Source organism: Penicillium verhagenii (assembly GCF_028828195.1).
Source record: "Penicillium verhagenii strain IBT 33310 chromosome Unknown utg000002l_segment0_segment0, whole genome shotgun sequence".
Classification (NCBI taxonomy): domain Eukaryota; kingdom Fungi; phylum Ascomycota; class Eurotiomycetes; order Eurotiales; family Aspergillaceae; genus Penicillium; species Penicillium verhagenii.
In genome coordinates, this window is record NW_026643166.1 from 1,366,746 (window position 1) to 1,384,149 (window position 17,404).

Consider the following 17,404-nt stretch of genomic DNA (forward strand, 5'->3'; position numbering starts at 1 on the left):
AAGAAAAAACCAAGTGACTCGATGAGATGCCCATTGTGAGCTTTTTGAACACCTACCAGTATCTCTAACACATGAATGTCCTAGATCTATATGTCTATTTTCATATATGATGCGTCTTTTTGCAACCAATCTTCCTCGCTAGTCACAACTAGCAAAAGAAGGCAACCACCCACACAAGTTGCACCTCCCCACCTTCCAAACTCCACAAAACTTCCCCAAGCTCCACTGACGCGTTTCGTCTCGAAACTTGTCTCACTTCGCACGACGAAGCCCAAACACCATTTTCGGATCTGCCGTGCTATCCGCGAAACAAATCCCTTCCTCCTGCGCCCCAAGCAGATCCCAACAGAGGATCTTCACCTCCATCGAACTCTCTACCTGTGCTCCCTCCCGTGACCCCGACCCGGCCCGTTGCGTCACTGCAACAACGGCGCTGGTCCCCGCATACAGCGCCGGTGGCTTGGTATCATCTGTCCCTGGCTCCTCCCCGGCTCGATTGGCAAAGACGATCACAACCTGTTTGGGAGCCCTGTCATTCTCCGCATCATCATCCATATTTCGTGCATGCTGCATCTTTTTCTCCAAGAGCGGCATGAACCGCTGTAGCCAGTAGCTAAATGTATCCATATCTGGTTCCCCCTTTAATGCAGACATGGCCTCACGACTATCCAGGCCCAACCAAGCCATAGAGAGAATAACCAGCTGGGTCTGCGAGTCCAGAACGCGCGAGGCAAATTCGTAGGCTGTGTAGGGCGCTTCGAATTTGTACGGGTTGATATCCATACATATTCCAAATGATGTTGCCACTTTTTGGCTGGGTGAGGCGGATCCTGACTTTGTTTCCGATCCTGATCCTACATCCATACCCACATCACCGTCGCCTCTATCTTTATCGCCACCCACATCTGCACCTCGGTGGGTATCATTATCGCCCACGAGATCCCCGGATACCCGCTGTGCATAATCCCGCGAGTGGAACTCAAGCTCGTGGAACCCCCGCTCCACATTGCCCTCTGCGGCCCACGTCTCATCTGTGTAATACAGAAAGCATTTGCGGTAGTTGTGGATGACCTCGCCGTGCTCGTCAACTACAAGAAGGGAATTGTAGTACTGAGTTGGCTTTGTGCCATTTCCACTTTCGATCTCTGGGTACCCGATACAGACTTTGCAGTTTAGGCGCTTGGCTGTGTCGCGCGCCCAGGTGGCGCTGCGGCCTGTGCCTGCGGGTTCAAGATATGGTTTTATGGCTTCCAATGAGGGGAAGTTGTATCCTGTGGTGTTTCTTATTGGTGAGTGGGTTGTATTCTGGTACATGTGGGAAATGTAACAAGAGTAGGCATGTGATGTGCAGCATGTTATACTCTCAGAATTGAATACCCAAGACCGAAAAGACAAATACTCTCATAGTCTTGGAAGAAAGGGAGATATGACGGAGGAAGGGGGCTGCAAAACTTGGTATTATACATACCTGTCAATGCCAATTCAGGCAAAACCAAAATATCAGGTTTTAATTTTTCAATCTCAATGGCAGCCGTCAAGCCAGATGTAGAATTCAAAGTGTCATCAGAACTCAAGGAAATAACTTTTCCACGGTTCAAGATTTCGTTGGCACGCTGGATATTTCCCTCAACGTCGCCCAACTTGGGGGCGAACTGCAGCGTCGCGATACGCATTTCCTGGCGACGCGAAGTTGAGAAATTTCGGAGTGACTCGAGATTTTGGATATGATACAAGGAGCTGACTCGGTGTGAAGAGCGGTAGAGCTGCCAGGTTGGATTGGTGTTGAAAATAGATGTTGCTCGTGGAGTCAGTTTCAATGCCATCCAGACTTTAGATTAAACCCTTATACTGGGGCTTGTCGTTCTGGTCCCCAATGAAGTGCGTATCCGCGGACTCGCGGAGTGGATCCTTGCTGCGGGCGCCTCCAATGAGTCCATGCTACGTCAGACTATCACGTGAATATGGGAAACACAGCATGAACCTTATAACAAGGTCATAAAACAATACTTTTAGTGTATATGACATTTATTATGGTAAGTGAATGTTGTATGTTTTCAAAATGTTGGATGGACCTGACATCTGGACGCTGAAAAAACAACAAATGAAAAACGTAGATACCAAGTGAGCACTTGAGCACCATGGTTACTAGTAGGTAGTAGGTAATAGTGGTTGAGTGATTCATAAGTTTAATCATATTCAAAGGTTATCTGAAGATTCAAAAAATAAAGATAAATCAAGGGTATTTGCTACAGAGTAAGCCTGCAGAAGACCATGTAAATATGTGTACTCCGTAAATGTGCAGGAGCCGACTAAAGTCAAGCCCACATAATTCAAAAGAAACGCCCACAAAAATGCAAAAAATAGCCTTCTCTCAGATGGGATCACATCCAAAAAGAATACTAGTAGAGCTCTAAGAAATGCAGAATTGCACAAGCTTCACAACTTAGTTGGTTCGCGAGAAATTGTCCCTCTCGTCCGGGCTTTTGCTCTTGTCGACACTCTTGCGACGACTAAAGTCAAGAGGAATATAAGCCAGCCCATGGGCTCCGGTTCGTCGGATTCTCTCTTCAGAACGCGACATCGTCCGACCGAGACCTATGGGCTTGTCAGGAGCATAAGCAACCTTATACCCATGGCTCGGACGCGGCGGAGGCATCGACATGCTCTGAGAAAGTGGATTGGGACCCGAAAAGCTCCTATGAGGATGATGCGATAAGGAGTGCCCGGCAGTGTACTCAGAAGGGTGCGGATCAAAGATCTTAGGCCCATTCTTTAGTTGCTCGGCCGCAATGCGAGCTGCCGAAAGAAGAATTTCATCTTCATCAAACGCACGTTGGCGACGGGCGCGTCCTGCCGCTTCAATCGCCTCAATCTCGGCGGCGGTTGGTTCTCTGTTATTGAAAGATGCATCGAAATGATCCAGACAGGGTAGTCTGGGCAGAGGTCGAGTTTCCGCTTCATGAAAAGAGAAATTTTTCGCGGGTTCCGGATTGTCCACCAGGTCGGATACCTTTAGGGTTTTTGACTCTCGTCCATCCGACAGCTCGTCGGCAGCCTCTTCTTCCAGCGCTCTCTTCCTACTCTCCTCTTGTTCGAGCTCCCTTTCTAGTCGCTGTTCCTCTTCCAATTTACGCGCCTTCTTGCGAGCTTGCTTCTCTGAGATTCGCATGAGAAGGGCTCTCCAAGCAACTTTCTCATCCTCCGATGTTCCGTGAACTAGAATTATACTTAGATATGCTTCTCGACCACGCAAAATATATGAGATATCAAACTTACCAGGGGGTCCATCTTCAAATTTACGCTTGATAGATGGCTCCGGAGGCGAAAGAGAAGAAGCTAGCAGGGTATCAGATTTCTCAGATTCCGGCGGAGTTTGCTCAGTCGCTGCTGTTAGAGGTACTGGCTTTTGCTGTTGGATCTTGTCCTTAACAGAAAGGTCATTGGCAGAGGCATTGGGAGCAAATATGGATGGCGGATTTTGCGATCGTGTAAAAAGAGGGTTTTCGGCTGCCCGGGGCTCCTGTCCCATTGGCTCAGTCGATTTTGGAGATGAGAAGATGGAGTTCAAAGGTTGTGAAGTAAGTTTTGATGCCGGAGCAAATAGGCCAGAAGCCGATGAAGAGTTTTCAGTAGCCTGATTATGGCGGTCCCCTTGAGACGGTGCTACTCGAGCCTGTTCCTGTCCGAATGTATGCTTTTCCGATGAAGGAACATTGGAGAAGAGATTGCCTGCCTTGGCCAATCCATTCGTATTGGCAAAAATGCTCTTTGGCTTATCTTCCGGATCACTCGAAGGGATTGGTGGTGATGGGCTTTTTTGAGGAAGCGGATCTGGGACAAATGAGGGGAATTTGGAAGGCTGCTGTGATTGTTGTGCAGGATTGGCGAAATTGAAGGGTGAAGTTGAGGCGGGGGTGGGACCTTTCGCATTGCCAATGTCCCCGATACTTGCAGAGGGAAAGAAAGGATTTGGCGCTGAAAAGGATGACGTAGACTGAGAAGCAGAAACCTCCGCAGAATTGTTATTCTTGAAGTCGGTTGAGGGGAAAGAGGACTTGGCAGTAGATAACAATGAAGTGGATTGCTGTTGTGTGAATGGGGAAGGGAAATCCGCCTGAGGGGTAGAGTCTGGTGACTGGGAAGCCGTAAATGAGGATAGAGATGCTGCAAATGGATTTGGGGCAGTAGTTGACGGCTCGGGTGAGGGCTTAAGGGCGCTCTTGCCAGCAAAAATTGAAGGTGTCTGCCCAATATTTGGCTTCTGTTCTTCCGCTGATTTGCTGAACGAGAAAGGCGATGGCGGTGCCGCAGGAACGGTCGGTGGCGATGGGGCTGAGTTCAAAGCAGCTGCAAAGGGGTTAAAAGCCGACGAAGAAGCTGTAGTTGAACTAGCAACCCCGGTTGCTGTGGCAAATGGGGATGCGAAAGGGTTCAGAGGGGATTTGAAAGGGTTTGAAGTCTGCGGACCAGGCACGGTTGGTTGAAAGCCCAGTGGTTTATTTGCACCGGGCAGAGGGCTTGGAAAATGAACAGGGGTGCCCGAGCTAGACTCATCTGTCAAGCGATCGCTATCCAGTACGGCAAAGGGTTCTACCACTGGAGCCGGGTTCATATCCTCATCGCTACCAATGGGGACAGAAGATTCTGGAATTCCAGGAACACTGAGCGAGTATTCCATACGTTCAGGAAGCTCGGATTCGTCTACCAGGCCCATTTTTGCTGCCTCTTTGATGTTCATTCCTAGAATAACGGCGACCAGGTTTCTTCCACCCCGCTTTGATTCCACATTGGATTCGGAGTAAGCATGGTCGGAAGACGGCGAGAATTCTGATAAGAATATTAGTAAATTACAGGATAGTATGAATGATGACCATGTCGACACTGATACATACCAATGGAATCAACAGCGCGGTTACCCCAATTGAGGTATAACTCTTGATTGGCGTTCTCTGAGATTTCCAAGCCCTGGTCCTCACAGAACTTTCTTGTTTCATCTTCGTCATCAAAATGCAAAACCTTTGTCAGCTCCTCCAGCTTCCAGTCATCATTCTTGGATTGCTGAGGTCTGGAGTAGGCTTTCCAGATAGCACGGATGGCTGTCTGGCGAACTTGGCTGAAGTAAATTTCAGCGACGCATGCCATTAAATAGGACACACTAGGCGAGTTAACGATGTTGAAAAAGCGTGTATAGAATCCCTGCGCAACAGCATTAGGGCGCCTTGAATCCAGCGCTCTCTGGTATTCCCAGGTGTTGCCAGAGGCACTATATAGCTCCATTGCAACCTGAACACGTGGCGATGTTAATAGGTTAGTCGGCCATCTCGAAACACGAGCTTCTAAATCTGGTCGCTGATCATGAATAGAGAATATGATGTAGTATGCCCGGAATTCATCTTCGTTCGGGAAGTGGATGCGTCCGCGGTGATCGTCATAATAGTACATGAGCGATAGCATTGTGTTATTCAGTTGCTCGCGTTCCTGATGGCGGTCAAAAGGCTCTTCGTTTTCTGGGCTAGAGAGGAGATGTAATGACACGATATGGAATCGAGCAATCCTCTCCAGACAAATGACAGCGGTCTTGACATCAGTTTCATGCGTGACTTGCTGGACAGAGAAATCGTTACGGATAGACCGTGTGCGATCCCACACGAATTTGTGAATAATGCCCAGCGGCTCAGTTCCACCAATAATATGCCGAATCAAATAGTTGGTGCTCTGAAGCAATGTGTTTGGTGTGCGAATATCGGAGGGAAGCTGCTCATCGTATCCAGCAGCCGAGCGTCGGAATCGCTTCAGCATTTTGGTTTCCATTGTTTGCAGAGTGCCGCTTGATGGATGTAGGTACTGGGAGTGAAATGTTAGTATATGGCGGTAAAGCAACCAGATGAACTGGGAGGAAACAAGGGACTTTACTCTTTCACACTTGTCATACATCTTCTGTACGATACGCTCAACACGTTCAAACTCAGGACACATGCTGGTACAGGTGCCCACGGGTGTAATGGCTTTGTTCAATGAGGTTGGCTGGTTGGGGTCGGCCATTTGGCCATCCCTTATGGCCTTCTGCCTCTGTTTGGCACGATCAATTTTCAGCTGCAATATTAGTTAGATAATGATATTCAAGAGATTCCCAGGCTTCAACACGTTCGTTGGGAGGAACTACTTACCTGGTCATACCGCTCTTGGTATTGAGACAAAGTCGTGGCATTTTCTAAAGGAACATGGCCTAGCCCACCGCTGCTAGTTGAGTTAAGCACGGCGTTTGTCTTTCCAAACTGCGAAGTATTGGTAGCCGGTTGAGTGGTATCTGGCGCATTCTGAAGACCAGCAAATGGTGAGTTGCTGTGCTGGGTATTTGTAGCCGTAAAAGGATTAAAGCCCGAGTTTTTTTGTCCAACCTGGTTGAATGGAGAATTCGCTTTCTGGGTCTGCGAAGGCTGTGATGTAGAGCTCGAATGTACGCCTTGCGATGGAGCGCCATCGCCGGCACCCCGGCCCCGACCCCGGCCTCGACCACGGGCCAGGCCACGTGCCTGGCCTCTGCCTCTTCCTCTGGTAAAGTTGGATTGGCCGCGAACTGCACTAGACCCTCTCAAAGAGGATTGTGAGTCATGTCCAGTCGATGTCCCTCTCCCCCGATTCGCTGTAGCTGCAGAGCTCGCCGCTCCTCTTTGGGCCAGGCTACTGAATGGATTGAACGGGGTGGCCATCCTGCCCGCTATCAGCGGAGGAGAATCAGAAGGCCACAACCAGCTAATTCAGCACCTGACGTTGTTGCAATTGTTTTGATTAAAATGGATTTGTCCGTTCGAGTGCAAGCCTGGATGGAACGGCTCGCTATCGTGAATAGAGAGAATCTAAAAATTGAAGTTTCGCCAAGGCGAGAACAAATATGTCAGTCCATGTTGGTAACCAAAGCTAGGTAAGACCTGCAGTTTGCTGGGATATGAGGCGGCGATAAAGTTGGACGGCGGCGGGCGGCGGGCGGCAATCGAATGCGCAGGCTTAGAGAGCATCTACATTGGGAGAGTGGCGGCATTACCTTTCAGATATGTGTGTTCTTTACTGCCTCATTGAAGCCAAGGTCATTGAGTCAGTGTTATTGTGGGGGTAGCGGGTGAATGCAGTCAAGATTACGGCGTGCGACGGAAATCCGAGTATGAAGGGTATGGCATGGGAGAAATCGTGAAAGAAACGTCGGGAGGTCAGGCGCCTAGACTGTTATTGTTAGTTCCTGTTTCTCGAATATGTTGTCGTATCAGGTGCAGAATTGGGGGGCCCATACCGGGCAAGAAGCTGCTGACTCGGCGTTTGTGGTGATATGAAGCTCTTCAGACTAACGCGACCTCAGGAAAGCGGCACTATTAACCGCGCTTAACCCGATATAGAGTAGCGCCTAAATCGTACCACACCGCCTTCCATAACGCCATCTATGTAACTGAATTCTACAAATTACATCTCGCACAGTAGCTTCTGGGCGAGCAATAGATAGACCCCTGATGATTCATGGTAGGTATGGGCGGATTCCCATAAACATTCTACACTTATACTACAGCTGTCAATCAAGAATATGACTCTTCTTTGCAAGCAATTAACTACTAGTATAGTGTAAGACGGATGAGGATTCGGCGCACCTACAAGGCAGCTCTGGTTTTTTTGTTGATATCTAGTAGGGAAACCCTAGAGAGGAGACTCTTATCTACAAGGCCAATCCGTGTGTCAAGTTATTTAAAGGTGATTTCTGTTCACTATCCACTATCTACCTAATAATTGCTTATCAACATAGCCCCATGAAGCAAACATGTAAGGTAAAATCCAACATCCATATACAAAAATGAATCAACGAAATAAAGGTAACCAAGAGTATTAGCGAGAGTAAGAAGGTCAACAATATAGGTTGTAAAAGGTAAAAAGAAGAAGAGAAAAGAAAAGAAAAGAAGAAAAAAACCGGAAGTTGGACAAAAAAAAAGAAGAGAAAGAAAGAGAAAATAAAACCAAGCAACCAAAATCCAGCGTCCAGAAGCCCCAGTCCAAGTTCCAAAAATTCCAAAACAGGCCAAGATATCTCAAACACAAACAAAACAATCCCAAACCATATATCTGCGCGGCTCCTTTGGTAGACACCGACCAATTTTTTATTCACAAACGACAACTCCCGTGCAAAAGCCCCTTGGTGAGTACTTTGTGTGTGGTATTCAGAGCCATCAGTCATATAATCGTTATGAAGCCTGTAGCTTCTTTTTCAAATTCAATTCATTGCACATTGCCTTCCAACCGGGTCCAGCCCGTCCATTGGGATCTAGGCAGGGTGGGACAATGGCAGCCCATGGTGGTTGGGGTGTCCTAGCGATCCAGTGCGGAAAGGCAAAGCCCTTTGTGCCATGGGGTCCATTGGGGAATGGGTGTAGTGGTGGGGATTTTGTGGGTGCGACATTTCTGTGATGTGAGCTGGCGAGGCCATGGGTGTGTGGTATGCGCCCACGGGCTGGCTGTGTGGCGGGGCACCGTAGTCAACAGGGTTGAAGACGTTCTGGCGGAATGTGGGTGGGCCCCAGGGATCAGCGTAGTGACCTGAAGCTGAGTTGCGCTGCTGCTCCGGACTGGATGTGGAGAAGGGGAGCTGGGAGTAGTCGTAGACGGAAACGTCGTGGGGGCTGATCATCTCTGCGGTGACGGTGACGGGGGTGCTGAGCATTGTCTGGGAAAAGGACTCTGCGTATTGAGGTGGGGTATTGTAGAAGGGTCGGTCTTGTCGAGCGCCATCAAAGCTCATGTCGGGGGCCATTGGGTAGCTGCTGGGTAATGTGCGACTTGCGAGGGAAAGGGAGTCGATGGGGGTGGTCATTGGGCCGAGTTGCTCGACAGATGATGTGGGTGTCAGGACGTCTTCAATCAGGTCGGGAGCTTCTAGTGATGACCTTCTAGGCTCGTTTGTGTCTTCTTCCTCGTCACAGTCGCCCTTGGGGCTGGGTCCTCGGTTTTGAACAAAGACAACCATATTGGCATCTGAGTCGGGATTAGTAACTGAAATATAATGGTTTCCAGATTCAGAAGATACATACCAACTTCACCACGCTCGAATCGCTCTTCCATCTTTCTTAATCGCAGGATCTCATTAATGATCTCAATGTGGGAAGGGTGCTTCAGGCTTCGCTTGGTGTCGCTAGCGACTTCCTTAAGCTTATCGGCCGTGATTCCAAAGCTGCTGAGCTTGCGAATGATGTGGATGAGCAGCTCAATGCGGTCTATTCAAAAACAAAATTAGCATAAACGGCAAACGAAGTGTGAGGCTAAGTGATACATACACTCTTTGCGAAGGTGATCGGGCTCCTTGTGCATAACACCCGGGGGCCACCACTCAGGCTTAGTCTTTTCTGGGTCACCTGTAGAGCCAGGAGGAGCTCCTGCCGAGGGCTTTCCTCCGTTGTAAGGATGTCTCACTTGCTTGCGAGGCTCAATGTACTTAATGAATGCCTTGGCGACCATGCGGCAGTTGAGTTGTTGGAAGTGCTTGAAGGCACCCTCGTAATAGGCCATGACCTTTTGAATATCTCCGATGCGGATAGGAACCTTATCAGTGGATCCATTAGAAGCGTAGTCATCATTATCGGAAGCATCATCGTAGCGAGAATCAGTGACTGAGGTACCAGGCGCATCTCCGCGACGGCGACGAACTCGGCGAGGCGATGCCTCCAGAGTACGGCGGGCAGAAGGCTGGATGCCGGCTCTCTCACCAACAATTTCGAGGAAGTTTTGGCGAACTTCAGAAGTGAAAAGAGTTGAGTTTCGTTCTTGAATAGAGGCAGACTCGTCACACTTGAGCTTGCCTTCGCTGTCGACGTAAATCATAGCATAATGGGCATAAGGCAGGCGGAAAGTGGACCGAGATTGGGCCATCATAGGCTAAGTTGATCGATGGATGTTAGTTATGATTCAATGAAAATCCGAAGCCAACTCGACATACAGGAGCCACATCCCAACCCGGAGGGCCTTCATTTAAAGATGAAGCGGACCGTTTCATAGCCCCAGTTGAAGCACTGGGCTTGGTGTTGTAAACCATTATGTCGAGTAGGACAAATTGTCCTGATGTATAAAGTATTCCCGCGGGATGGTGATATCAATATTCAAATGCTTGAACTTGAAACAAAATCCTGTTGAATGTATAGAATATTCCCAGATGGGAAGGACCTTCTTATAGATATAGAGAAGGCTAGCGTTTTCGGGGACTGAAGATCCTTTTTTTTTTTCGTGTGTTCACACCTATAGTGGAAGAATGCTCTAGGCCATCTAGTTAGCTTCATGGTCTCGAACTTTGAGCTCAATGCAACCGGCATGAAGCCGTTCAAAACAGCGTTCGACAACCAGTGCCCAACGGGCGGCTATCATCCCCGTGCCCCGCCGGGTAGCGGTATATGAAGAAATAGTGACCCGCGAACGGTTTTCCAAGCCAAGCTATTTGGAACGGGACTATCCGTTTGGGGATTTTTGCAGATAGACTCACGGGAGTGTTCAAGATCACAGGTAATATAGGGAAGACTGCAGAAGTAGAGCCAAGTCGATGTTGGTAGCCGACGGGTTCGAATGCAGGAACGAAGAAGGAAGATGGAATCGATCCACTCGTTTGATGTTGGATTTCCCGGGGTATTCCTAGGTGAGAAGGAATATGGATCGTACAAACGGGGTTGTCTTGGTTGTATACACAATATCTTGTTGGGGGCCACAGGATGTAGTCGAAGTGGGCAAGAAAATGTATCGATGGATATAGATGGAATGGAATGTAGGAAAAAAAGAAGTGAATCTGAGAGGGAAGAGCAGGGTGTTTAAATTAATCCCAAAAGATGCAATGCTAGAGAGTCCAGAGCTACTATTTCAGTTCATGGTTTGCGATTGGGGGGTACGATTGTGTAGGCCAAAGTCCCTTTTCTTTTTTTTAATTCTAATTATCTATTTTTTTATTCTAATTTTCTTTTCTGATTTTCTGAATTTCTGAATTTCTAAATTCTTTCCAAAAAATCATTTTTCCATTTCAAATATCAAACAGTGCCACATCGAGCATGGATGATCCCTCTAGAAAGCCGGGGGATCCCCGGTAGCTTTTCCAGTCAAAAAAAAAAGCCCAGAGTCCCGATCTAGACATCCCTGCTGGTAGATCGATTTGATAATTCTGTTATTTTTATATTCTTATATTTTTATATTCTTTTCGTTTTCTTTTTTTTCTTTTTTAATTGAATGTCCTAAACTCCACTTTCCCTCGGTATCAGTCCCTAATAGAGACTGGTCTTGTCGATTATCGATCGCCTAGCCCTCTTGAAAAGTCCCACTCTCGGGATGTCATGGCTGTCAAATGTACCCAAATTGTTAACTTGAAAGTAGACTCGGAGGATCTTCAACTGACAAAGAAGTGAGGCAACCTTGAATTCCTATTAGCCGTTTCCCACCCTTAATCGCAAACGTTTTTCTTTTGTTCCCATGAAAAACCTCGTCATCTCTCGGGACAAAACGCCCCGTGGATCCACGTTGAACCGCCATTCTTTGTTTGGTGATATCGCTAAAACTTCACTTAAATATTCTCATTTCAAACCCCTGGTCGCGTCAAATACTCCAGCTTCGCCTGTCACCTGCTTTTTTTTTCTGTCTATCTCAGCCACCAGAAAAAAAAAAAAGAAAAAGAAAAGGCCCGCACAGGCCTTGCGTCAAGAGGGGAAAGTCCACGTAAAAATACCAATGTGGCTACATAAGGTACAATGCAGATCAACTTCAGCTGTCGGAGGTTCCGTGCAGTAAGAAAAATTATGTAACAATCCAGTCCCCAGGGACTTTTTTTCTCTCCCCTTTTTTTTTGCTGGAGATCTCGGTTCTGGTGTGACGACGGATACCGGGAATAGGAGCCCTAACAGCCCCTGACAAATCATAGCAGGCAATCACGAACGAACTGCATGTATTTGGTGTAAGCCTCCACGAAACAAACTACACTACTGTGTGCTCGAGCACCCGGATCTGTTGTTGATGTGCCCCGGCGCTACTGGACTTGCAGGTGCCGTCGTAGCCAATCAGTGGGCCCAGTTGCCGTGTGGCCCACGCCATCCCCAAGTCCATGAACCTATCAAGATGCGGCTTGTGCGTGGCCCAAAACCCTGGATCCTGGGTAATTCAAAGAATGACTCGCTGATAGGGTCCCCATCGAACTTTGACGACATCATGATTCTTGTAGATCTCCCTTTTTTTAAAATAAAAATAAAAATTCCCAGGTGGATTTGACAGGAGCTCGCGGGGAGTGTTACCGGCTACCGGGGTACTACTTAATTTCTCTCTCTTTTCCCTCTACCTTGCAATTAACAGAGAGAAGAAGAAAACCCCTGAGATCAGACCCTTCAAATCTCGCCAAATAAGATGAACAGGAACATGATCTCGGAAGGTGAGTAAGCGAAATCGAATGCATCAAAGCACCGGAATCTGCGGGCCAGAACCACTGGTCTATTCTAGCCGCGTACATTGGATGAGGCGCTCTCCGTTCTAACACGAATCGAGACCAAAGCAACTCCTGTGACAGAGTTCTCCCGTATGAAATCAGCCGGGGGACTGACAATGTTCCTCCGAGTGAAATAAGCGCTGTACTTTTGATTCAAGTCTCTTTGTTTCGGCAACAATCGTCCCCCACTTCCCACCCTAAAATTCCTGATCTAGCTTGGGGTAAATTACCAAGGCAATCTCTTTCCGTTTTGAAATTAATTTCTTATTCAAAGTACTAGTAATAAAGATATGACGAGAAAAAGGAAAAAGAGGGAAAAGGGAAAAGGGAAAAAAGAAAAAAGAAATCCCCTACTGGTAGCAACTCCGAACATGATTTCCCTATGGTTTCCCTAGTCAATCTTAGTATGAACCCAAGGGAAAGGAAAACTACCCCAAGCTACTGTCACTTTGTCCATCTCCCGGACTCGAATACAATTTCCCGGGACAAGAAGGCAACTATCATGTAGAATTTAGACATTTATGCGCCAGATCGGTCCCAAAAAATCAATCGGAGATGCATTGTGGACCTGCAACACAAAACATCGTACCTGCGCTGTGTTTGATCTAAGCACGATTGCCTAAATTTTGGCTGTTTTTTTTTTTCAAATGTTTCTTTCAAAATCATTCAAATCTTCAAATCTTGTCCCGATCAGTGAATTTCAAGGTTTTGCCACAAAGGCGTATATCTACTATCTAATACGGTAGTAACAAAAGACCGGATCATCGTTGCATTTCCCCTAAGCATTAGCTTGCCACAGGTTTATTTCCCCTAAGCTTCTTGTAAACCCCCTGTACTTTTGACAGTTACCAGTATTTGTCAAACAAAGCAGTTATTTAGTATAGATAAAATAGAAACCCATTAGTTTCCGACGTCAGCTAACACTAGCGATCAACGGCTTGACAAGCCGCGCGAGACTATAACTCACTTACCCCACTATCAATCGCAAGGGGGCATACTAAAACATTTGAAAATGTCTGTTTGTTATCGCCCCTATGGAGCCCTCAAAATTCACACGTCAATTCTCAAGCGCGAACCTCGTTGAATCTTCCAATGAATTTCGTTTCCCTTGAGTTTTTGTTTTGGGAATTTCTCATTGCCTTCTCAACCCCACCATCTCCAGTTCCGGTGCAATGCAGAAAATCGGGACACCCGTTAGAATGGTTAAATCTCAACGGGCAAAAAAAATGAAAAAAAAAGAAAAAACAGAAAAGAAAACATAAAAAAAAAAGCAAAATGAAAAAAAAAAATGGACGGAGTACTCCGGACAACTGTGATGCGCATTAGGGCCTAGGCTCCAAATTCTTCACTTGATGACAGGCTTAGTCCAAGTTCCAACTTGCAATCTTCACTAAACTACAGAATCCCAGACGCTGATTGGCAGACTCGAATGCAGGTCTTCGTGTCATATCCCTGCTCTGAATGTACATCGTAGATTTGAGCCACAGAAACGTGGCTCAGTTGCAGCTATTTTCAGCTGGCTATGTACCGGCACGGTCACTGCCTACCTCACAAGTGCTGTGCGTAGTACTAAGTTTGGGATTGACTTTGTACATGTACATATGTACATGTGGCACCGCCACAGATCCACCGTCCTGTGTGTCATTCTCGTACTCCGATAGGCCCATAGCTAAGTGGTCCTATTAATAATGGTGGTCAGTGTAAGCCCACAAAACGCCAAATCCAGATCCAAGTGCAGATAAAGCTACAGGGGAACCCCCTGTTCATCATAGCAAATCATCCACATTCAGCCCGATGGTATGAAAAAAATAAAAAACAGATTTTCCCAACCGTTTGAACAGAAGAAAAGGAGAATAAAAGCAAAAATACAACATTGAAGCCAAAATTTCCCCCCTCCCCCTCCCCCCAAATACACGGTTATACAGCTAGCCAACGCATCTTGACAGGACTTGGCGTTCCAGTGGGAGGGTAAGGGGTGGAGATTAGATTTTAGATTTATATGCTTCTCTTTGTTTCTGGCTTCCTAGTTTCTTGCTTTCCATTTTTTGTTCCCTGGTTGAAGCGCCATACATGCTACGTAGCAAACAAAAGAAAATTCTTCTACAGTAGTTCCAGAAACTACTGTAGGTGATTCACTACGGAGTATAGCGTTGAAAACTTGACACATTTGACACATTTGACATTTGACACCTGGAGATTGTCTCTCGGTAATTATTTCTGTGACCGCTATTACCGCCAAGCGATATGGCCGATGGCCGATGTACGATCGAGATAGTCATAACCAAAGCTGCCGGAGCTGTTCGGTGGCTTGAGTGGTTGTTTTCCAATGCAATCACCCTGAAACCTTGGATTGAGGCGTTACCTTGGCTGGTGACAGCGGGTATGTGCACTGACAGTTCCCCGAAACGGGGTGGGGATGTGACGGATGTGCCAGTTGAAGTTGGCTTGTTCTGTTGGTGGAGGTTGGTGGATGTTGGTGGAGGGGGTTTTTCCAGACCCCCCTCAATATCATGACTGCATGGGGAACTGAATAGTGATTGCACTTGCGCTCGATCTGCATGTCTGTGCCCGGGCGCTTCATGTTGGACTATACGGTTACGGTTAAGGCTACGGGGGAGTCGGGACGGCTACTTGAATTCTTAATTATTTGGCTCACCGCCACTGAGTCCATGTAAAAGAGAAAGCGAGTCCGTACTTTGTTCTCCGGTCGATAGTTCCCTTTCTACAGTTATCGTTTTGGCGGTCCAAGAGCACAGTTCGTATCGATCGATCGCAGCTTGGGAAAAGGGGGTGATTCCAATATTGAGAAGGCAGACGAAGAAAGGCATTGAACGAAAGTCTGATCTTGAGACAAGAGACCATGATCGAGAGTCGAGACCGTCAATCTTAACTAGTGCTGCATCAAAAAGGGAGTGGGAAAAAAAAGTACGCTCTCATGATCGATCAAAAGCCATACCTTGAAAGGAAGGCGTCAATTGAAGCGAACGGGGGAAACGGGAACGGTGGTCTTCGTATCCCACACGCATCCTGAAAACACCAAAAACTGTAAAGACGAGGATCATCAGTTGCCGTCTTTACTTTATTTGAATTTCGCGGGATAGAACAACAAAGCAGACGGCCTAGAAGAGGCACACGACTAACGCACCGGAGAGCAGGTAACCGAAGAGCCGCCCGCCCGATCGTGCAATGGCGTGCATCGATCGAGCACTGATCGGTGTGATAAGAAGGTGGTCATACGTCATTGACGGCTTGGGGGCGGCCTTGGGGGCGCATCGAGTGCTTCCAGGGGTCAACTCACGCTGACAGGATAGTTCATAGGGGGGGGGTCATCTGGGTATTTCCGTTTTGGGCAATCAGTACCTTTGTTTACCCAGACGGGACGGGGTTGGTTCGTGAAAGTCCCCAAAATTCCGAAAGTCTGGGACGCTCGCCTGAATGGCTTAGCTTCTTAGGCCCAGACTTCCAACTTGGAACTTCGAACCCCGCCTAACTCTCAGGTGGCGGGGAGCGGCCCGGGGATTTCGGTCCGGGGACGCTAATGCTGTCAGGCTGTCCCTGATCGGGCTTAGATCGGGATCCACACGGAACCCAGCAATAGGGTCAAAGTTGGCAATCATGAAATTTCAAGGAGGAGCCCAGGCACAAATCGCCCCAAACCCGAGTTTCTGGAAATATGTACTTGGCCCCAAGGCAATGTGATCGTTCAAAGATCGGGGTTTGATTTGTTCATTTGTGTTCTAGATTGGGTGATCGAAAGGTTTTGAAAGGGGTGGTCTGTTTCAAGAATGTGATTTCGTGTCAGACTTCGCCTATTTTGAAGGGGTTCTGGAAATATCCCCGACATTTGCTTAAGGAAAATAAAAAAAAGCAACGTTACTGAAAATGGATCAAAGTGACGCAAATAATCTTCACATACATTCAAACCGTCAAGTTTGCGTAGCTACTGTACTATGTAGTAGTACTCGCTTCGTACACCAGTGGACACATTTCCCAAGATTGACTCCATACAACTGCAGATCTATAGGATTTTCATCATGCAAAGACATGCACAAGAGAGGGCCCTTCTTTTCGTCACAGCAAATTGATTGCTTTAACAAACATAAGAAAAACAAACTCTGCTCTAAATCGAGACCAATAATTGTTCACCAAAAAAAGCAAAGTGAAACTGCAGGAAAGGCATGGCTCGAACGCTATGTCCAAATAGTGGCTTCGGCGCGGGGGCATGCTGTGTCGGATGGGTACTCCCGTAACATCCTGTCCAATGGTGGCCTTTCGTCTAATTGTTATTAACGATGCAACGGTCAAAAGTCCATGTCTGCAATACCTACATCCCCGGGGGCCGTATAGCTTATGGCTTCTTACCCCTGGTTCATACCTTTCATATAACGCTATATGTAATGCACCTGCAACACCCAATCGGACCACCAATGCCCAGAATTCTCATACCCATGACTGTTGGAATCTGGACTGTATCTAGCGATAAAGCTGAGCGGGTGCAGCGGAAGAAAACAATTCGGGTCGGTATATGCACAGAGCATCCGCGTGTATGACACTTGGTCCTTGCTTTCATTAGCTTATAAAGATTCGGGAGATTGCGTAGATTTTTACCGCTTTAATGTTCTTTTCGTACTTTATGTTTTGTCTTTCCTGTGATCGACCTGAGTTATTCTCTAGCATAAAACCTTGGAAGGTCCCACTTGGGTTCTCAGTGGAGTCATAGTGGAGTTTCTCGAAATCCAAGGATCGACCCAACTTCATCTCACTTGGTTACAGTAAATGGTGTCAAGATCAAAAGGAAGCCCTTGCTTTCGGTTATTGCATGCTCATTTCCCCCTTTTCTTTTTATTGTTTTTCTTTTTTTTACTTCTTTTCTATTCCAATCAACGTGGCAATGGATCATCTGCAGCGGGTAGCCATGTGGATATTGAACATTGA

The 17,404-nt window shown here is 47.2% G+C and overlaps 3 protein-coding genes across 3 annotated transcripts; all 3 read right to left on the bottom strand.

Moving 5' to 3' along the window:
- Window positions 1-252: 252 nt before the first annotated feature.
- Window positions 253-1,823, bottom strand: N7466_000503 (putative protein N-terminal asparagine amidohydrolase; the record flags this gene model as incomplete). Its single annotated transcript, XM_057159901.1, has 2 exons — window positions 253-1,271; window positions 1,469-1,823. The coding sequence occupies 2 exons, from the start codon at window positions 1,821-1,823 to the stop codon at window positions 253-255; spliced, it is 1,374 nt and encodes a 457-aa protein (XP_057026149.1).
- A 620-nt stretch (window positions 1,824-2,443) lies between these two features.
- Window positions 2,444-6,710, bottom strand: N7466_000504 (uncharacterized protein; the record flags this gene model as incomplete). Its single annotated transcript, XM_057159902.1, has 4 exons — window positions 2,444-3,216; window positions 3,277-4,827; window positions 4,893-6,093; window positions 6,168-6,710. The coding sequence occupies 4 exons, from the start codon at window positions 6,708-6,710 to the stop codon at window positions 2,444-2,446; spliced, it is 4,068 nt and encodes a 1,355-aa protein (XP_057026150.1).
- A 1,589-nt stretch (window positions 6,711-8,299) lies between these two features.
- On the bottom strand, window positions 8,300-10,060 carry N7466_000505 (uncharacterized protein; the record flags this gene model as incomplete). Its single annotated transcript, XM_057159903.1, has 4 exons — window positions 8,300-9,006; window positions 9,063-9,245; window positions 9,306-9,903; window positions 9,965-10,060. The coding sequence occupies 4 exons, from the start codon at window positions 10,058-10,060 to the stop codon at window positions 8,300-8,302; spliced, it is 1,584 nt and encodes a 527-aa protein (XP_057026151.1).
- Window positions 10,061-17,404: the final 7,344 nt, after the last annotated feature.